The sequence below is a fragment of the Cervus canadensis genome, chromosome 13, assembly GCF_019320065.1.
Source record: "Cervus canadensis isolate Bull #8, Minnesota chromosome 13, ASM1932006v1, whole genome shotgun sequence".
NCBI classification, from domain to species: Eukaryota; Metazoa; Chordata; class Mammalia; order Artiodactyla; family Cervidae; genus Cervus; species Cervus canadensis.
The window spans coordinates 34,774,122-34,797,316 of NC_057398.1; the positions used below are offsets into that span (position 1 = coordinate 34,774,122).

The 23,195-nt window shown below is 40.6% G+C and overlaps 1 protein-coding gene across 5 annotated transcripts in view; it reads right to left on the reverse strand.

Annotated features, from left to right (window-relative positions):
• Positions 1-23,195, reverse strand: part of RERE (arginine-glutamic acid dipeptide repeats) — a 435,792-nt gene that overhangs the window by 218,728 nt on the left and 193,869 nt on the right. For 4 of the 5 annotated variants that reach the window (XM_043486136.1, XM_043486133.1, XM_043486134.1 and 1 more), the window contains exons 3-4: positions 12,160-12,230; positions 3,739-3,864 (exon numbers count right to left, since the gene is read on the reverse strand). In XM_043486136.1, coding sequence (XP_043342071.1) covers positions 3,739-3,864; positions 12,160-12,230 — 197 coding nt within the window. The remainder of the gene's footprint in view (positions 1-3,738; positions 3,865-12,159; positions 12,231-23,195) is intronic. The other variant, XM_043486137.1, reaches the window with a different exon arrangement.

Sequence of the window (23,195 nt, forward strand, 5' to 3'; positions counted from 1 at the left end):
TTAGCTGGTTTGAGGGCTGTTGGTTTGTCTTTTGGGGGTTTTAACTATAGCCTTTATTTGGAAAATAGCCTCAATTAAAGAATTTTTTAAAATTTTTATGTCATTTTAAAGGTTACTTTCCTGATTTGAGGCTTCAAGTGACCCATACCTCAAGAGACTTTAGAGAACAGCAGTTTTTAAACTTAATTTTTAAATCTTAGAAATCTACTGATTATCATTCATAGTTGAAAAATATAAATTCTCTCCAGGAAAATGCATGTGTGTGTAAGACTTTGCAAGCAATTTTAGGAAGTTCACAGACCCTCTTAAACTCAACAAAACCATCTAGGGACCTAGGGACTTTAGATTAAGAATATCCGAAAAATCAATCAATTATTTAAACCTGAATTTGTACAATAAAATTCTATGTGATAAGAGAGACTGCTTAATGAATGCTTATTATATACTTGACATCAGGCAAAGCAATTTAATGAATTATTTCAATCACCTTTGCAACAGCCCTTTGTGATCAGTGTACTATAGTAGCATACCCATTTATGAGTGAGAAAACTAAGGGTCAGATGGTTAGTTAACACGTCCATGTTACACAGGAACTCATCATGAGAAAAATCTGTTCTCTGAAGGATAATGCACCAAAAACAAAACCAGTAGCTAAAAAAAAAAATAATGACTTGGTTTGATCATTCACCCATTAAAGAACATTTAAGCTGTTTCCAGTAATTTTCTATTGTGAATAAAGCTGCTGTGAATATTTTTTTAATGACATAAAATAGCTTGACCGACTATCAAAACATGGTCATATTTGTAACAATATCTGTTAGCTACCCCCACAGAGGTCTTAAATGCACAAAAAGGTAAGAGTAAGGAATAAAAATGCTAAGTAACTAAACATCCTAGTGAGGAGCACTGAACTTCCAGTGAGGAGAGGACGGGTACGCCTGACAAGCACTCCAGCCTGCAGAGCCACACCTACCACAGTGGACGTGAACATGCATTCAAGTCCCCTTTAAATGGCTGCACCTCTCTGCTCTGGACAGAGCCTTTGTCACACAAATTAAACCCCAATACGATAAGGGGAGCAGCTAGGGGTGTAGATCATCTCTTCCCAGTCTGGGAATGCTTCCTTTGCCTTCTCACCTCCCTCCCTACCCACTCCAGTAAATCAGTACTTTTTGCTAGAAGGCATCTGAGCTAACAGATTCTCAGGAATGAGTAAAAATGTTGCCTTTCTGACACAGATGCTTTTAAAATGAACAGATAAAAATTAATAAAAATTAAACCTTATGAGTTGATGCCATCATTAGTATAGAAACAGAGATCACAGATACCTGAATATGCAAAGAAAAGTTAAATTATGATGCAATCAATGCTATCCTATAAAAACTAAATTAACAAAAATAGTCTATTAGAGAAGACATCTGGTGTATCATGGCAGGAAATGTTAATGATATTGTCTGCAGCCCTGTAATCAATTTTTTCTCCCAGCAGCTCTCTCATTACACTGTATCAGATTTGTGGGCCTGCAGAATTTATGAGAGCTCCACACATGGAGGGGAGCTTTGCCAACTGGATCCAATTCAGATCCAGCTCAAATGACTTTGGCAGCATGAAGCGTTGTTAAAGAACAATCAATACGTTAGCTTTACACAGCATTGTCTTGACTGAAAAAAGATCTGTCATCTTACTACAGAATCTTCTCCAGCTTCCACAGGATGGTATCTGAGTATACCACTGATCATGGACTTAATTAAATTCCTGGTAGACATAATATTTTTACTGCTAAAAAATTAAATAAATCAATACTAGGCATCACTAATGCTAATATAAAAAGTTTACCAAAAATCAATGTTATTATGGGCAAAACCTTAAATCCATTCAGCAAATCCTGGTTAGTGAGTATTGCAATAAATGAAACAGTCTAACAATGACATTCACACTGATTAGAGAATATAGTATCAGTCTAAAAGATAAAAACCATTTCATACACACACACACACGTAAACAAACAAGATGGTAATTGGTAAAGGCTGGAGCTTCTGAAACAGGCAAGTCAGGACTGCTAATTTGTTCCTTAAGATGCCAATATCTCTCCAGGGATTAAAATTAGATTTTTATCCACTACACTGGGTTTTATCTTTCATTGTGATTGACTATTATATATCAGGAATTTCAAGGCTTCCATATGTGAACTTTTTTTCTGGTCTCATTCTTGATAAATTACAGTGGCAACTATCTAAACATGAAAATGTTGTTTTGACAATTATTCCTGATTTTATTACAATTCTTTATACCCCATCTCCATTGTCTTAGCCCTCTTCATTTCACGCATGGATGACAGCCCTAGCCTCCCAACTGGAACTTTCAGTATTTCCCCCACTCCACACTGCTACCCAATGAATCTTCTTAAGCAGTGACAGGCTTGCCTGGAATGAAAAAGCCAGCAAAGGCTCTCTTTGGCCCAGCACATAAAATCTTGCCTTTTCTAACCTTCTACAATCCGGCCCCGTTTCACATCCCCATGTCTGCCTCCCAGGACCCACTAACCTGTGCTCTTCTTTGATGTTCTGCAGTCATCTTCTCACAACTCTCGGCTTCACCAGGCTCAATGCCTATGTTGCTTATAGGGACAGGCTGGCATGCACACATGCAGGGCTCCTCCACTCTGCCCGCCCTACGTTACCAGTGTATCAGAAACACACCTTGCTCCTCATTACCTATCTTCCTTCCCAAAGCTTTCCCACGTGCTGCTACAGCCCATTTGAAGTGCTCTCTTCTCTGAGTCTCAAGGTAATAATATTCTACAGGGAAACTGAATGAGTCATTACATAGTGCCAGTATCCTAAATCGTGTGAGTACGTGCGGTGACTACTCTCTTGTGTTATTTTCTAATTGAGCATGAGTACGAGCCCCCTGGCGAGATCACATAAAACAAGAGAAAGATGGGTCTTAAACTTCTTTAGTGATTAACAGCAATCAATCAGAACAAGAAGCACCAGTCTTTCAGAAAACTTTAGCATTAAATCCTCATAAAGGAAGGAAAATGAACACAGATGTGTACACACAGCTCTCAGAGAAGGTAAAGACATGAAAATAACCCTCGTGGACCACTAACACCAGGCCCTGTGCTCCAAGGGATACAGTGCTAAAAACATTTCATCCTGCTCTGCCTCACAGCAGGCCCCGCATCCCCACCAGGGAACAGAGGATTTCCGGGGCACAGCTGAGAGCACCACCTCTACACGCCAACCCAAGCCTGTCACACACTGATTCTGTATCTGGCATTGCAGAAAAGCCCAGCTACCTCTGTGCAACACTCTACCAAACATGCCCCAGGAGGGCAGCACCCCACACAGTTCAGAGCCACGGGCCACAAGTCCCAAGGATCCTGGGGAAAGGCACACTCCACATGTGGACCCACTTACCCCCTTCTCCCCCATTTCAGTTGCCAACATCCTTACTCGCTGCTGATTGCCAGCTCCTGCTCCTTGCAGCAGCCCAGCGTGCTCTCTGCTGGTGCCAGAGTCCCCTACACCACCACCCCCCAGCGTCTGGAACTGTCCTAGAGGGGTAAGGCAAGTCCCGTATTTGCTTCCTCTGTGCATGTACTTGTTACTCCTTTAAAAACACAGACAATACAGCACATTTTTAAAGGGGCTCTGGGGAGGGAGGCAATGATCCTATTTTATACCCTATGGGATATAAAATATTGATAGCTTTTAAAAACGGGATTCTCCTTACCCCTACAGGCCCTCGCCCGGCTTCAGAAAGATGCTGTGGTGGCTGTGATGCCACCGGCAGAGAGCATGCTGGGGGGTCACACAAAGCAGGAGTTGGAGATCTGCAACAGGCCTGGGAGTTGTGAACCTAAAAGAGAAAACAGTCTTCAGTTAACATGCCTGATGTCCCCTCAGACCCTGGTTATTAGGGGCACGCAGCACACAAGCGGGTTTCTGCACAAATCCTTTAGCAGATGGTCTCCAAAATCTCAGAGAATCTGTTTTACCACTCAAGTTAAACTTTGCGCATCCATCAAAGCTGTTTCTCACTCCGGCGTGAACAAACATATGACCCTCTGGCTCCACACTTTCGTGTGGGCCTGTTGTAAGGCAGTATGGTGTGTGCCCCTCGAAATAACCAAGTTAAGATGTGACACAGTGTCAAAACGCAGTGACAGTGGCATGCTTTGCTTATAATAGAAACAAAAATGCAACGGTGTCAGATAAACACAACTATAAAATGAACCACAAGTGGACAAACTGAGCTTTCAGAAGAGTTTTCTAAGGACAGATGTTAGAGGCATAAGACACATACTTCATAAGGAAATGCTCAAAGTATGGGGGGTGGGGGGCCTCAAGAGATATCCTACCATTTTCTCAAAGTCCTAGTTTCATTTTGTAAAGCTGAAGACAGAGGCTTAACACCAGAGAAAAAGACAACATCCTTCAAACAAGCTTGAGTTTGCTCACAATGCCCACAGGGTGAGTATAATGAACAGGCTGGAGCATAAAGTTCAAGAAAGACATTATGTCTTTTAGGAGCCAAACCAGTTTGGTGCATATCATACATGTCTTTCTTTTTCCCCAAGAAATATTTAAAACCAGCAAAAGATTAGGGAGCAACTTCTGAAAGCCAGCACAGTCCTGGTAAGTATCACAAAGATAGCTCAGGTAATAGTTTGAACATGTTCCTTTTTCGAATACTCTAGGGAGTATATAACATTTCCAAAAAACTTAACCGATCCAATTTCATGTAGTTTTTAATGAACTAAAAAACCCCATAAAACCCAAATACTTAAGCGAATCTCGGTTCTTAAAACTGCTTAGAAATTACAGGTAAGCAAACTTTTCATATTAAATCATTTTTAGGGAGTCCTATTACACATAATTCCTTTCAAGAAGAAAAGAATCCCTAACAGCTTCTTACAGTCCAAGATTTTAATATGCTCCATTAACTACTTGTTCTTTTTAAATGTCTCTGAAAACAAACAAAAGGACAAATCCCAAGAAAAAGAACTAATACGGGGAATGTCTTTATCATGATGCTTTTCTTACTCGTCAGATGACCCTCCAGAGGACCCTGGGCTCCCACACAGTATGCTTTCTGGGCAGTCAGTCTCTGACGCATACTGCCCTGGGGACACTATATAAATGACCTCTGTGAACATCAAGTGTTAATAGCCATAATCATCTCTACCACACAACTCCCTCCTCCCCATACCAACACTGCAAATTTCAAATCAAAGATTCAACTGGGCACTAGGATGTACAGTAAAGAATTTTTAATGTAAGCAACAAACATTTTTGAAAAACTGAAATCCCTGTTAATCTCTTGCAGTAGGAATTAATCAAATCACTCAAATCCTTATTCATTCAAATCAAGTGTTTTAAGCAAAAAACACCTTAGTAAAGCATTTCTAAACATGACATTATTTAATATGCAAAAGTTCAAGTAATTATTAAAACATTTTATAAAGGCATCATTTCAAAGCATTTCATTACTCTCATTTATGAATCAAAAAGCACTGATAGTATCTCAGTTGTCCTAATTTTTTCTTTCAATTCTTCTAATGAGTTTTTCTTGTATAATTTTGAGTTGGCCCTTAACGCAAACATCCACATATACATTAATTACAAATTTCCACTTCTAAGAAACAGAGTTGGAATGGCAGCTATTTACCAGTCCTCTAGCACAGTAGCTCTCTACAAACATCAAATTGTCTCAAACTTCCTTAAGCTCCTATTTAAAAAAAAAAAAAAAACAGAATACCCAGAGTTTGCTGCATTGAAAAAATTTCACATATACAGAGCAGGTTTAGTAAAATAACATTTTTAAGTAAGTATTTTACGGAAGTAAATATAATAAAACTTCTTCAATGATTTCCTACACAGAGTCCTAAAAATCCAAATACATTAGGAGAAAATGAATCACCCAATCACACAATAATCATGAACCATTAAAACTTTAAATCCCATGAAGCCTACAATGACTGTCAATCATGAGTGAAAACACACCACTCAGAAGCTGGGTAAATGGAGCCAATAAGATACCCTGAGATATTTATTCCCAAAGCCTCAGTCTTATTTTCACTTGTGTCACCACTTCTCCCACTTAAGAACTGACACATATCATGTGAAAATGTTGTGATGATTCAAAATAACTTTCAACACGACTGCCCCGTAACTGGGGTGAGGGTGGGGACAAGCACGGCAGGTTCCCGCAAAGCTGCATCTGACTGACCATCACACTCAGGGCCAAGTGACTTCATCCCACTCTTAAATATAAACTTCATGCGAAAAGGACATTTAGTCCTTGCACACACATTCATTATTGGTGGCTCACTTCAAACACAGCATCGAGGAAGTCCACTACCCCATTACAGTTTATCACAAAACATATGGATAGCAACTAAGTGACCAAGACCTTTATTTTAAAAAAAAGAAGTGGGGAAGGTGTGGCCTTCAGAAGAGTACTCTGGCATCAAGTCAGTAATTCAACTCTCCTCCTTTTTTTTGAAACCTTTTTTAAATTGAAGTATAGGTGATGTACAATATTACACAAGATATAGGTATACAATACAGTGATTCCTAATTTTTAAGACTGCATTCCATCTATAGTTATCATAGACTGTTAGGGATACTGTACTATGCAAGATACCCCTCTACCTTATTTGTTCCTCTTAAGCCTCTACCCCTATCTTGCCCCTCCCCTCTCCTCACTGATAACAACTAATTTGTTCTCTGCTTCTTTTTAATTGTATTCACTAGTTTGCTTTCTTTTTTTAAGATACCACATATAAGTGAGACCACACAAAATTTGTCTTTTTCTGTCTGACTTACTTCACTTAGCAAGGAACCCTCCAAGATCATTCATGTTGTTGCAAATGGCAAAATTTCCTTCTACTCTCCACCTTTTCTTGACCTAGGAATCACTGTATAAGAAGGGCACTGAGGCACCCACCTCCTGACGGTGAGAACAACTAAACTGACAAAAAGGAACAACTCTTTAAAGAACTGTCTCTGCTGTACTTTCCATTATCTAAGATGTGACTCCTCACTCTATAAGCAGAAAATACTTAATAACAAACTTCCAAGGTTTTCACTTCATTATCCCACACAACACCTAAGTCACAAAGTTGTAAGCAAGTGGTACTGACCTTTCTACAGGAAATGAACAAAGAGGGTACAGAGAAAAAGAAACTACAGAAAGACTCAATTTGGCAGGCTTAACTTGAGAGACTACAAAAAACCTAGAGAGAAAACAACCACTGCTTCATACAGAAACAAACCATCATATCCAAAGGCATTTTTCCTATGAACTGCCTTCTCTGGGATGTTTACATAAGTTAGTACTAAGACATCATTTATGTTTGCTAAAAGTCAGTGATACAGAAAATTCAAAGCGGAACATAATAATGCCTAAAAAATATTATGACTTTGGCTACATTCACATAAACTTCCTGAAGAAAATTTTATAAATGAATTTTATAAAGTATTTTTAGAATTATTTAAATATATAAAATGCCACACACTGCAGGCTATCTCAAGGTAAAGAAGCAGATCTCTTTGGCCTGTTTAATAAATGAAAGGCTAATTTGTAGTTAACGCAAGCACTGTATCAAACCACTGCTAAAGTTTTTTAATAACTTTATCCAATTAACTTTTTCCACTGAAGTGTAACTTCATTCAATATTCAGTAAATATTTATTATGGATCTTACATGAGTCATGCAATATCTAAATCAATGAATAAAACAGATGAGTATGTGCTTTTACCAAGCTTAAACCTAGAGTACCAACTATTTAGTCAATGTCACAATCATCACTGCACTGTCCAGCATGTAGGCTTGATCTTCTCATCTAAAAACAAGCCATGTGCAAGGTGGGCGGGCACTTTACATCCCAACTTTACAGGTAAATAAAGCAAGGTGAGAAGGGTGTAATGTCTTGCCCAGTGTCATGGAAAACAACAACTGATGAACAGACTAGCTGATGTCTAAGTGGAGCTCTCCACCCAGGCACTCTACCATCCCCCAAAACTCAATCCCAGGATAACATCTAATCTTCTCAATTAGCCATGTTCAAATTAATGTACATTTCCTGCCTCCCCTATGAGTTTTCAATACAAGGTTGACCTAACATTACAATGAACGCCCATACACCATATATTCTGTGCTGAGTAGTCACATCAGCCAAGCTGGGATTAAATAACTGTGGTGTATAACACATGTATGCACACAAGGTTGCCTGTTAGTGAAGCCTCCCTTACCTCCCAGTATTGTCTATATAAAGGTCTCTAACAAAAAAACAAGAAGATATAGCCACTTATTCTCAGTTAAGCTTTCATTTTAAAAAAGGAAAAGCAGCTAACTGCTTTCAGTCTTCTGAGAAACTTAATTTTGGTGGAGAGAGGGCAATTTCAACGGTAAGTGGAGCTAAGCTGAAGCCCCTGACTGTTGCGATCAGCTTTTGGGGTAGGGTTATGGGTCTAGGCCAGGAACTAGGAAGAAATTCCAAACATTCCTCCCTCAGCTACTCACATTTGGCTACGAAACAAAGAAACACCAGATACTAAATCTTACATAACTCAGTCCCCACATTCACAGCAGTAATGGAGGTGTGTCTTTGCCAAGGTAAGGAGTGGGAGGCATCCTTAACTATTCCACATGCAGGATCAGCACTGAGACTATAAGCTGTTAGGGATGACAATGATACCAGAGCATATGCATCCATGAAGAGTTGTAACAACACCCTGAACCCTAAAAGTCAACTGGAAAAAGCGAAAATTCACTACAGACAGGTCCCCAACTCCAAGGAGTCTCTATTTAATAAACCAAATAGGAGCAAAAATGGACCAATGGTATCTGCTCAAAATAATATTTGTAATAATTATCTATCTGACCTGAAAATTAATTTCATGTAATAAATAGCTAAAGAATTGATAACTGTAATAACTCAAGGAAACAAGCAACATAATTTTTCTATTTAATGAATAACAGAAATTATTAGAAATCCACACAGAATTCCCATGCAGGATATTAAAAGAATGGCTTCAACCACTCATCTGGGAGTGAAGGATCAGGCAGAAAGCACTACTCTTAGAGCCAGATGAGGAACTCTGTGGGGTCACATTGAATGGAACCTACCAATCTCAATAATCTCCATCCAGCATTCTCAAAATCCATGATTATTTCTAGAAGCAAACTAATTCTACTATGCTAAGGCCTGGGTTCCTATAAAAATATAATTTTATTGCTTTTTTTGTAAAAGAAGGGAATCCTTCCTCCACATCAATCCCACAAGTGTTCTCCGACAAAGGCTGACATCCACTATACCACAGCTGTCTGTCCAGGCAGAACCCAAGACCCCTGAGGGGAGGACCTTTGCCTTACATTCCTCAGTCCCCTTATAGTTGTACTCAACAGAGAACACAAAGTAGGCTTGCCTGTCGAAGGCCCTGGCAATAACCCAGAACATCTGAACTCACCCTGGCACATAATGCCCCTGGGGATACCGACTGGCTTGGAACAAAACCCTCAGTGCACGCTCAGCCACATGGTGACAGAAAAAAGCTGGGGGAGTGCAGCAGAAGAAAAGGCTTGCCGCTGTGAGCCCAGGCTCTTCTGGATACAGTCACTGGAGAGCTCCTCCAGGTGGCCCAAGAAGGGGGCCCTTCACTGAAAGAAAACAAGGAGGGTAATCTAAGAATCCAACAGGAAGAAGCACCAGTGCAGCAAGACTCAGGGAGAGAGCTCACTTTCTCTCTCTCTCTCTGCACAGCCACTCCAAACCTCTGCTTCAGCTTCCTCCCCTACAAAAGGCCTTCCCCCAGTGCCTCTGATGGTCCCCAAACACACCTTGTATTCAAACTCGCCATGATAAAAGGACTGATTCTAATTTATGGTATAAACAAAGAAAGACGTCTCTCAGTTAAACCTCAAATACAAAAAAGATAAAATAAATAATTAATCAACAACGCAAAGCTGTTGGGTTACTCCTTTCCACGGTTCCACCTGCCATGTGTGGCATTTGCTGTGCACAAAACCAACCCTGGTTTCTTCTTTGCAAAATTTTGCAAAGAAACAAAGCACATTTCCTTCTGTTCATCTTTTTGCCTATTAGTTGGGTAAGCTGAAGGAGAGAAAGTCTATGATTATTCTGATCTGTGAGGTTACCTTTTCGTAAGTGGTATTCAGAAACAAGGAAAGAAAGTGGGTAACCAGACAATAACTATATTTCTTCTAGGAGCACATATTTCTTCATCATCCTTGTTATTCTTACACAAAAACTATGAATACGTGCTGAATACAGAACTCAATCAGAAACACATGACATAGCATATGTGACTTAGAAAAAGACATCTAAACCTACAGCACCCCACTTTCCACACCATTTTAATGTGCTGCACTAGGCCAATCCTGACAAGAGAAGCCTCAGCTTTTATTGCTGTTAAAACCCTGAGCAATTACTGTAGCTCAGCAGGAACCTCTGCCCCAAACAGCAGCTATCACACTGTAATCAGCATTTCATAAGAGACGCCGTTCAAACATGAAGGCACCTGCTAACGTGCAAAATCTGTATAAAAGGGACTCAGACTCTAAGTTAAAAGAAAAATTTTTGCAATTTGATTCCACAGCTATCTTTTCCATGGTGCACTGGTGTCACACATTTGGTGAAAATCACACACAAAGACAGTGAGCAGAGAGCGACGGCAGCACCACCAGCTAACTCTTCAAGAAACGAGGCCACCACCCAGACTCACAGATGTCGGTGCAGCGTCTGTAAAAAAAATCTCTGGAAGGCAACATATAATAAACAGCAGAGACCTCTAAAAATGGTAAAACCTCACGTTGACATAAACTCTGAACAGAAAGCATTTGACTTACAAGATTAAACTGCAAGGCCACCTTGTAAAACAACCAGAAGGTAAAAGCAATTTATCAAGAATAAAGAAATCTTAGACATAAATGACCTGTTTTACTTTGTTTTAAAGTAGCAAAACACATATATTACTCAGGTGATAACTTTTGAATAAAGAAAAGTAAATGGCAGGCAACTTTTTAACTCAATAGGATATACTAATTGGACATTTGGAATCATTCAAAATGTGTTATATTTTTTTAAAAGAGATGCAAAGTTCAGAATATTATTTTCCTTAGACTGAAATATCACATACAGTGTATGTCAGAGCACAAGTGTTATCAGAAGTCACAGAGGGGTTTGGAAATGTGGCATTCACAGACACTGATGTGTATCTCTACAAAGCTAAACACTTGGCATGCCTCTAAACCTAAGAATGTACAAAGTGGCTCATAACCTTCAAGTACAAGAATCCTTTCTTATCATGTTTCAAAAGATCCCCAAATTACAGTATTTCACGTAACAATACTTTGAGGAAAATACTAAACAATAATAGTGATTCTTTTAACTATGTCTTGTCATTAAATAAGTTAATTTTAAAAATCACAGAAGCATACTGATACATTTGAAAAGGAGTTATACAGACATGTGTAAGGTACATTTATTGAACACTGAGAATGTTTATTTACAGACCTCTGCAAACTATCTACAAATATTGAAGGATCCAAAGTGCCCAGTCTGACAACCAATGGACTGAAAGCAAGATTTCATTTCAGACAATCCCACCACTTCAGTACTTGTGAAAGGTTTTCAGTGAGAAAGCACTGTAGCTATTCCATCACCAGGCCAGGCTTCCTTCTAGCAACCTCCACTCCTGGGAGACTCCCCCAAAAAAGGTTCAAGATACTCTCCATATTTGCTTAACATACCTAAGAAAGTATGCCACAGAAAATCAAAATCTCTGGCCCATTTATATTCGTTTTCTCTCCCCAACTCATCATGAAATCCCAAATTCACTTCACTTCAGGTCCTTCATAATGGCTGAGAAAAAAACTACTCAAGGGAATCTCTGAAATTATTGTCAAAACAGTTACTATAGGAATAAGGATGAGCTTTCTAACACTAAATGTTACTAATACAAAACCGCTTACTGCCTTATTGGAGTGTTGTAGTCACTAAGCGGTCAGCACTTTAGAGGTGAGCAGGTTACCAAGTCAACACGGAGAGCAGCGATCAACAGAGACAGCCGATGGAATCGGGAGAAAGCACAGAGCAGAATCAACAGCACACGGAAAGATGCTTACCAGTTTGAAGTCTTGGATGCTACAGATGAAATACGGTGTGTTGGGCCTCCGACTCTCGATATACACACAGTCTTTAAAAGAAAAAGAAAATTTAAAACAATGGCATTTACCTTTAAGGGAACAAAGACAGGGCCCATAAAGCCACTGAATAAATAAATAAATAAATAACAAAGCACATACCTTTTATAGAAAAACAAAATTTTATAGGTGATACTAAATTACAAATAATTTTAAGTTAAAGGGAAACAGATCTTGAGTTCTTTTTGATCACTAGCTGATGATTTAAAGAATTGGTAAAGCCTCAGTTATTGTTCCCAACAGCCCTGAAGAAGGGGAGTGGGAATCCCATGGGATTATCCATAATCAGATGAAGAAACTTCAATAAAGGGAATTACTTACTCAAGTAATTACATACCAAAACAAAATTGTGAATATCTTATTCAGACAGATGCTCCCCATCTTCACAAAGACAAACAGCTTTGCCAACTACTGCTTTATTTTTAATACATATTTTGTGAGGAAATGAATGAAATATGTAAAAAAGACTAGCTTGAACATGCTACTACAATAACCTTTTCACCCACACAGAAAACCATCTACTATCTCATGGGTAACTTTCTATTAAATTTAAACCTAAACATATTTTACTTTCTAATCGTAAAGAAAACGAAGGCAGCCAATCAGAGATGGAATGAAGTAAACCAAATTAGATTTTCCTCACGGAAGAAGAGCACTTTCTTAAATTACATTTGACAAGGTGGTAGCTGGGTAATTATTTCTGATGCTCTCAACAGCTGGAGTCTAAAGGTTACTTTCTAAAATGACAGGCTAAGATATATTTGTTTTTCTAGAAGTAATGATTTTAAGAGAAGCAGCAGCTATAAAGGAATGTAAAAACTCTCCACACTACAGCCCAAGATCATCATAAAGCATAGGACATAAAAGTCTGTGTATTATTTACTGAGAAGTAATGGCACCTGCTGTCAATCACATTTTCCAGGGAGAGTGACCATAATGCCCACACTTAAAATGTCATGTTTTATCTTCCTCATGACCCATCACAACAATGTCTTAGAATTTTCTCAAATCAGGCAGATTCCTCCGTTTCTCCAGTTCATGCATGTTAAGAACACACTATACCCAGCCCCCCAAAAAGCAAAGGTCTGGAGTCCCCAATCCAGTGGAAATCCTAGTCCCACCACAGGCACCAGCAAGACCCAAGAGGCAGCCAAGGAAGACAGAGGGGCACTTCCTTCCATGAAACTTTCTGAAAGACAGCAGGATTTTTGAGGCCCACAGTCATTACAGAAAAGGAAGAAATCTGAAAGTCAAACATTGAGGCATCCAGAATTTCCCAACTGATTTCTCTACTCAGATGTAGGCTCCAGAAGAGCAATTAGATCTCTGAATGCAAGTGAAATGGCAGTTGAGGAATGAACTGCTGACTGAGCTTTCTATCTTGCTCCAAAGTCCAGGATGCTAGGGAAAAAAAAAAAAAAGCTGTTCCATATTCAGACAACATCCAGTAGCATGCTAATCACCTGAAGGGATGAAGAGAATTCTTCCCACTGTTGTAAATATTTCTGTTCCTAATCCTAATTTGGTATTCAAGTAAAAACTGAAGAAATCCACTCCTTAAATAAAAACTGTAGCTCCAACTTGGGCAAATTTGAGGACAATCAAAGGTTGTTAATTTCCATGTTCCAATCCTTGTTTTATCCACAACCAGCACTTCAAATCTCCAGACATCCATTATTTATTCACCTCACTCATTCTGAACACAAATCACAGCCCATACACCTCTTCTTCCTATCACCTCCCACAAAGGAACTATTTTTGGTCGTTCATAACGTGCACTGTCATGCACGCTCAGTTGCTCAGTCATGTCTGACTCTTTTCGACCCCCATGGACTTCTCACTGTCCGCCAGGCTTCTCACTGTCCATGGGATTCTCCAGGCAAGAATACTGGAGTGTCTATTTCCTTCTCCGGGGGATCTTCCCACCAAGGAATCGAACCCGAGTCTCCTGTATCTCCTACATTGATAGGTGAATTCTTTTACCACTGCACCACCTGAGAAGTCCAACACTGTCATACCTAGCTTCTAGTCACTGACTTCAAAACTAACAGGTCCCTTCTTGACTAATGATCTCCACTTTCTTAAAGCTCATGTGACAAAAAAGCTTGTTGCATTCGATGCTCTGATCCCATATCACACCTTACCTTCCCTAGGCTTCACTGTTCAACTGCACCAAAGCCCACAGCCTGACCACATCAAACCCTCTTTACTATTTTATTCTTAAAGGCACCTGCAGCCATATAACGAGTTACTTCCAGTGGCAGTAAATTCTCATAGCTCCTCTATAAAGAAATATCTCCTTACCCTGATAAAAAATTTCCTTAATATTGTATAAATATATTGACAATTTAAATCCACTGTGTGGTCAGTTATTTGGCAGTCAAAATGGTCTACACTGTCCACTATCAATTTTGAGCTCAAAAAGACATACTCATTTCTGCCATCTCTGTACTCCCCCAAAGGACTGATGTATGATACTGATGTTGGTAACACTAGACAGAATTGAAGTAAATGACAGATGGTTAGATAATAAGGATTAAGAACAACTATTCTTTTTACACAAAGAAAAGCTTTACATATATATATATATATATATACACACACACACACATTATAATCAACAGAATCATTATTACTATAAACCCTTTACTTATAAAGACATAAAGTAGCTATTAACATATATTTAAAAAGCTTTCCAGAAGAGGAGAAAGAATCTACATTCTTTCATTTCTCACTACAAAGATACATTCAGGAAAATGATTATCTGTAAATACAGTGGTGTGTGTGCTCAGCTGTTTCCAACTCTTTGCAACACCACGGACTGTATCCCACAAGGCTCCTTTGTCTATGGGATTTCCTGGCAAGACTACTGGGATGGGTTGCCATTTCCTACTCCAGGGGATCTTCCCAACCCAGGGATCAAAAGGGCATCTCCTGCATCAGCAGGCAGACTCTTTACCACTGAGCAAACTGGGAAACCACTCATCCATCCATGGGATTTTCCAGGCAAGAGTACTGGAGTGGGTTGCCATTGCCTTCTCCGATCTATAAATATACCTGAGAATAAATCTGTTAGAGAAGGAAGGAACATACAGGATGTGAAGGACAACTACTAATAAACCTTCACCTAAACATTTCTCTGTGGTCTCACTGGACGCTGCCCTGAGGAAGAGTATTATATGGAATTTGCATATCAACACCTTATTACCAGATACAAAGTTACCTCTGTTTAAAGAGCTATCATGGCAAACCAAATTGATCCAAAAATTATAAATCTAGATATGAGATTTCAAACTACAAGGTAAGTTATATGTAAAACAGGTCATTGAATTCAGTTCAGTTGTGTCCGACTCCTTACAACCCCATGGACTGTAGCACGCTAGGCTTCCCTGTCCATCAACAACTCCCAGAGCATGCACAAACTCATGTCCATTGAGTTGGTGATGCTACCCAACCATCTCGTCCTCTATCATCCCCTTCTCCTCCTGCCTTCAATCTTTCCCAGCATCAGGGTCTTTTCCAAGGAGTCAATGCTTTGCATCAGGTGGCCAAAGTATTGGACCTTCAGCTCCAGCATCAGTCCTTCCAATGAATATTCAGGACTGATTTCCTTTAGGATTGACTAGTTGGATCTCCTTGCTGTCCAAGGGACTCTCCAGAGTCCTCTCCAACATCACAGTTCAAAAGCATCAGTTCTTCGGCGTTCAGCTTTCTTTATGGTCCAACTCTCACATCCATACTTGACTAATGGAAAAAACATAGCTTTCACTAGACGGACCTTTGTTGGCAAAATAATGTCTCTACTTTTTAATATGGTATCTAGTTTGGTCATAGCTTTTATTCCAAGAAGGAAGTGTCTTTTCATTTCATGGCTGCAGTCACCGACTGCAGTGATTTTGGAGCCCAAGAAAATAAAGTCTCTGTTTCTATTGTTTCCCCATCTATTTGCCATGAAGTGATGGGACCAGATGCCATGATTTTAGTTTTCTGAATGTTGAGTTTTAGGCCAACTTTGTCCCTCTCCTCTTTCACTTTCATCAAGAGGCTCTTTAGTTCTTCTTTGCTTTCTACCATAGGGTGGTGTCATCTGCATATCTGAGGTTTTTGATATTTCTCCCTGCAATCTTGATTCCAGCTTGTGCTTCATCTAGCCCAGCATTTCACATGATGTATTCTGCATATAAGTTAAATAAGCAGGGTGACAATATATAGCCTTGATGTACTCCTTTCCCAATTTTGAACCAGTCTAATTGTCCATGTCCAGTTCTAACTGTTGCTTCTTGACCTGCCAATAGGTTTCTCAGGAAGCAGGTAAGGTGATCTGGTATGCCCATGGCTTTAAGAATGTCCACAGTTTAATGTGATCCACACAGTCAAAGGCTTCAGCATAGCAATGAAACAGAAGATGCTTTTCTGGAATTCTCTTGCTTTTTCTATGATCCAACGGATGCTGGCAATTTGATCTCAGCTGCAAAGAATATAATCAATCTGATTTCAGTATTGACCATCTGGTGATGACCATGTATAGAGTCATCTCTTGTGTTGTGGAAGAGGGTGTTTGCTATGACCAGTGCATTCTCTTGGCAAAACTCTGTTAGCCTTTGCCCTGCTTCACTTTGTACTCCAAGGCCAAACTTGCCTGTTACTCCAGGTATCTTTTGACTTCCTACTTTTGCATTCCAGTCCCCTATGATGAAACAGACAGGTTTTTTTTGGTGTTAGTTCTAGAAGGTCTTGTAGGTCTTCAGAGAACTGTGAAGACCTTCATATCAACTTCAGCTTCTTCAGCATTAGTGGTTGGGCCATTAGACTTGGATTACTGTGATATTGAATGGTTTGCCTTGGAAACAGAGATCACCGTCATTCTTGAGATTGCACCCAAGTACTGCATTTCAGACTCTTCTGTTGACTATGAGGGCTACTCTATTTCTTCTAAAGGATTCTTACCCATAGTAGTAGATATAATGGTCATCTAAATTAAATTCGTCCATTCCAGTCCATTTTAGTTCACTGATTCCTAAAATGTCGATACTCACTCTTGCCATCTCCTGTGTGACCACTTCCAATTTACCTTGATTCATGGATCTAACATTCCAGGTTCCTATGCAATACTGTTAATTACAGCATCAGACTTTACTTCCATCACCAGTCCCATCCACAACTAGGCACTGTTTTCGCTTTGGCTCAGACTCTTTATTCTTCCTGAAGCTATTTCTCCACTCTTCTCCAGTAGCATATTGGGCATCTATAAACCTGGGGAGGTCACCTTTTCATACTGTCCATGGGGTTATCAAGGCAAGAATACTGAAGTGGTTTGCCATTCCCTTCTCCAGTGGACCACGTTTGATCTCTATAAGTATTTTACAGCTTATATGTGAAAAAGATTGAGACTATCCTCAAAATTATCCTTGAAACTAAGTGACAAAACTTAAGAATTTATTTACATAAATGATCATAACACAAAGAATGACCAAGGTCAGAGGTCATGAAATTCCTGACATGAACTAAAAATTTTAACACCATGTAAAACTTGCCATATGAATGGGGGGAAAATACACTGCTTTGATCTGACTTTTCTAAATCATTTTAAAAATAAAAGCATGAAAAATTATTCTTTTAAATTTTTTAATTTTTCTTTCTAACCCTTCCAGTAAAAAGAATAGGAGAATCCAACTACAAGAGAATGTATTCTAAGAAGCAGTTGGAATTTAAGTCTCTCTCTCTCTCTCACACACACACAGAGGTCTACTTATTATTGCTTTTAATGATTTTCAAAAAAGGTTGCGTGCATGCATGCTAAGTCACTTCAGTCATATCTGACTCTCTGCAACCCTATGGACTATAGCCCACCAGGCTCCTCAGCACAGGATTCGCCAAATAAGAACAGTGGAGTGGACTGCTATGCCCTCCTACAGGGGATCTTCCCGACTCAGAGATTGAACCCACATCTCTTATGTCTCCTACATTGGTAGGTAGGTTCTTTACCACCAGTGCCACCTGGGAAATCCTTCAAATAAGGTTAAAAAAGGCCAAATAACTCAGAAGTATTTCCCAATTGTCTCATTAATTAAGCAGCTATTTAAGAAAGTAACTTTATATGTGTGTTTACAGTTAGCACAAAAATAAAGTGGTTTTATTTGGGAAGGAAATGATGAGAATGTAAGTCAATAGCAAGGTTAAAATCTCAGTTGAATATATGCCCAGTAACCTTTTAAAGCCAAAATGATTTGCCAAAAATTTTCATGTAATTTATGAGAGCCTGGATTGTCTGAAGCTGGTTATAAAACTGGTTTCACTCCGTTAGATCAATGATCCTCAACCTGAAAATTCCCCATGGTCAACACAAGCACTGTAGATACCTTTTTTGAAAAGAGAATAATAATTTAAAAAGAACCTTTAAAGAAGGAAAAGCAAGCTAGCAATTCTGAAAGAACTGAGCAAAACTGATGCGATCCATTAAGTGCATAATACACATTTTCAAAACTGCCCAGATGAAAATGCATATTTACCAGATTGAGCTAATGGCTGTTGCAGGGCAAATATATATATATTTCTTTAATCTTAAAATCAGCAAGCCTGAAATGGGCCAGAAAAAAATGAGTGACACTATTACCATCCATATCAATTATTCCAAACAACACATGATAACAAATTCTTCTTTTTACTAGAGGGTGTCTGGAAATGAAACCATGGGTCGAGGTTAAGATTTATTTTCTAACATGCAGCCTCTGCCTGGAAATTGATCACACGACCAAGTGACCTCAAATCCTGTGTCCATGATTTGGGCAATGATATTGAACTGGGCGATTATGGCCATCTTTCACAACATCAATGTAGCTTTGTGTCCAAGAATCTCTTGAGCCATCTGCAACAGCACAGCATTTGCTAAGCTGGAGAAGGAAGTCAGCCAAAACTCGAAGAAGGATTCTAGAGGCAAAAGTTCCCTCTGCTTTTTCAACCCTCACCAAATCAGCAGGTCTATGAAAATAGAGCAAGAGTAGGGTCCTCTCAAGGGTAAAAACCACAGCCTGAAACATCAGGCAGTTTGTCATCCTGAAACACAAAGAGCCTGCCAGCATCCTTCTTGACAGCCCCGCACAAGCACAGTGGACACTGCCTGCTCACTCATCGGGCATGCAGAGGGCGAGGCTCAGACTGGGGCTCCGGCCCGGGGAAGAACTTCCTCTCTGGGAACATATTTCTCCCTGTTAACCTTTGGAATATCTCCTCACCCCTCTGCAAAGCATGACAATGCCACCCTAAATAATCTCCAAAAGAAAGTCTTTCCTTATAAAGAGTACACATGAACAAAGCCTTTCTCACCAACAAGTTCCTGAGACCCCAGCTGGGTGGCACAGCGGTGGCCAAGGAGGTTGACCCTCGCGACTGCTCAGCTCTCTGGCTCTCCCCTCTTCTTACACAAGGTTCCTCCACCCCACACACTCCGAACCACTTCATCAGCCAAAAGCAGTGGGTCTAACACTGCAAAATAAAGTCCACAAGCATCTTGCTAGTTAATATGGTTGTTTCCAAATCTCCAACATACAGAAGTGTGTGTGTTTGTACACCCACACCCATGAAACAACTCTGAAACCCCAAGACCCAAACCCCAATCCCAGCATACCATCTAGCCTCCTTCAGAGCCTCTCACCTTGGTCCCCTAGTCAAACCTGTCACCATACTTCACCTCTATAAACAATGTACCGCCTTTGGTATGATAAACACTTAAAAACTATAGAGGAATAAATGAATGAAAATATTAAAACAGAAAATAAGCTGTATGAGATCCTAGCAATAAAACTATGCTCTTAAGCAACATAAACATAAATGATGCTGTTTTCTAATAAATGCTTCTCTAAGAAATAACTCAATTGCAGGATGACCTACTTCTAGCTTTTTGCTAGATTCTTTTGTGGAGAAGGAATACTAGCATCGTCTGGGAATAGTGGGGAACTTAAAAGGGAAAAGGAAACAAAAACTGGGAAAACGGCACCTCTGTTAAAAGGAAATCTTGTTAGTCATTACCCTTAGCCTATGTTTGACCCTGAAAACAGTCAGCAAAATTGGCTTAATAACATCTTCTTAAAGATTCTAAGAGGGGAGGAGCCAAGATGGCGGAGGAGTAGGACCGGGAGACCACTTTCTCTCCTACAAATTCATCAAAAGAATAACCAAATGCAGAGCAAACTTCACAAAACAACTTCTGATCGCTAGCTGAGGTCATCAGGCGCCCAGAAAAGCAGACCATTGTCTTCGAAAGGAGGTAGGACAAAATATAAAAGATAAAAAGTGAGACAAAAGAGCTAAGGACGGAGACCCGTCCCGGGAAGGGAGTCTTAGGCGGCCTTGCGTGGGCTAGGGTCCGGGCCTGAGTGCCCTGAGGACAATCGGGGGAGCTTCTGTGAGGTGCCAACTTGAACTGTGGGAGACCAAAGGAGAGAGAGAAAATTGACCGGCCGGAACACACTGCCGGCCGTTCGCAGAACAAAGGGACGGGGAAAGTCCCGAGAAGAGCTCGCAGGCTGCGGACCGGCCCAGCCCTGCCGGAGGCAGGAAGCAGGGGGGAGGGGAAGGTCGCGGCGAGACACAGGGCGCAGGCACGCGACCGGCGCGGGGCGGGGACTGGGGCTGGGGACGCGGAGGGCGGAAGGCGCGCGCACCCGCCTGGCGCCAGCAGAAACTGAGACTGGGCCCGCGGAAGGGAGTGGGTGCGCCACACCTGGGGATAGCGCGCCCACCAAGCCCCTGGCTGCCTGGACCGCTCTGACGGGGAAGGCACAGAGAGCAGGCGCAGCTTTTCCTTCCGCGCTTTTGTGTAACACCCGAGGGCTGGAACCTCGCGCAGCGCGGGCGCGCTCCATATAGAACAGCCGGGAGCCTGAGCAGCGCAGACGGAGAAAGCAGCGTCAGCCCCTTCCGGCAGCGCCAGCCCGCCCCCGCAGGGCCAGCCCCTCCCCGCAGCGTCAGCCCCGCCCCCGCAGGGCCAGCCCCTCCCCGCAGCATCAGCCCCGCCCCCTCAGGGCCAGCCCCTCCCCGCAGCGTCAGCCCCGCCCCGCAGCGCCAGCCCCGCCCCGCAGCGTCAGCCCCTCCCAGCAGCGCAACGGAACTAGCTACCTGAATAAGAGTCCGCCTCCGGCCGCCTGTGTCAGGGCGGAAATGAGCCTCTGAAGAGACCGGCAAACAGAAGCCAAATAAACAAAGGGAACCGCTTCAGAAGGGACTGGTGCAACAGATTAAAATCCCTGAAGAAAACACCGACTTCACCGGAAGGGCCCTGTATATATCGAGAAGTGCAAGCTGGAACGAGGAGCTATCTGAAACTGAGCCGAACCCACACTGACCGCAACAGCTCCAGAGAAATTCCTAGACATATTTTTACTTTTTTTTTATTTTTCTGTTTTTTCTAAGTAAGGAAAAAAAAAAATTTTTTTTCTTTTTATATTTTTCTTTTTTATTTTTTCTCTTTTATTTTCCTTTAAAATTCCCTATTACTCCCCCATTACTCCTTAACTTTCATTTTCATAGATTTTTACGATTTTTTTTTAATTAGGGAAAAAAAAATTTTTTCTTTCTTGTTTTTTTCTTTTTCTTTTTTTTTCTTCTTTTTTTTCTTTCCTTTTTCTCTTCTATTTTCTATTTTTCTTTTTCTCTTATTTCTTTTAAAGTCCTCTAGTACTCCTCTACTACTCTTCATTTTCATCTTCACTACACTATAACCTTACAAAAAAAAAGAGAAGCCCTATCTTAAAACCAAAGATTATTCCCTCCCAATCTTGACTCTCTGTTTTCTACCTCAGAACACCTCTATTTCCTCTTTTCCCCTTCTCTTCCCCATCCAATTCTGTGAATCCTTGTAGGTGTCTGAGATACGAGAACACTCTGGGAACAGACAGCTGCGTAGATCTGTCTCTCTCCTCTTGAGTCCCCCTTTTTCTCCTCCTACTCATCTCTATCTCCCTCCTCCCTTTTCTCCTGTTCATGTAACTCTGTGAACCTCTCTGGGTGTCCCTAATGGGGGAGAATCTTTTCGCCATTAACCTAGAAGTTTAATTATCAGTGCTGTATAGTTGGAGAAGTCCTGAGACTACAGGAAGAATAAAACTGAAATCCAGAGGCAGGAAACTTAAGCCCAAAACCTGAGAACACCAGAAAGCTCCTGACTACATGGAACTTTAAGTGATAAGTGACCGTCCAAAAGCCTCCATACCTACACTGAAACCAACCACCACCCAAGAGCCAATAAGTTTTAGAGCAAGACATACCACGCAAATTCTCCAGCAACACAGGAACATAGCCCTGAATGTCAACATACAGGCTACCCAAGGTCACACCTAACACATAGACCCAACTCAAAACTCATTACTGGGCACTCCATTGCTCTCCAAAGAGAAGAAATCAAGTTCCACGCACCAGTACACTGACGCAAGCTTCCCTAACCAGGAAACCTTGACAAGCCAAACGTCCAACCCCACCCACTGGGTAAATCCTCCACAATAAAAAGGAACCACAGACCTTCAGAATACAGAAAGTCCACTCCAGACACAGCAATCTAAACAAGATGAAAAGGCAAAGAACTACCCAACAGGTAAAGGAACAAGAAAAATGCCCACCAAGTCAAACAAAAGAGGAGGAGATAGGGAATCTACCTGAAAAAGAATTTAGAATAATGATAATAAAAATGATCCAAAATCTTGAAAACAAAATGGAGTTAAAGATAAATAGCCTGGAAACAAAGATTGAAAAGATACAAGAATTGTTTAATAAAGACCTAGAAGAAATAAAAAAGTCAATTAAAAATGAACAATGCAATGAATGAGATCAAAAACACTTTGGAGGGAACCAAGAGTAGAATAACGGAGGCAGAAGATAGGATAAGTGAGAAAAGATAAAATGTGGAAATAAATGAGCAGAGAGGAAAACAGAAAAAGGATCAAAAGAAATGAGGACAACCTCAGGGA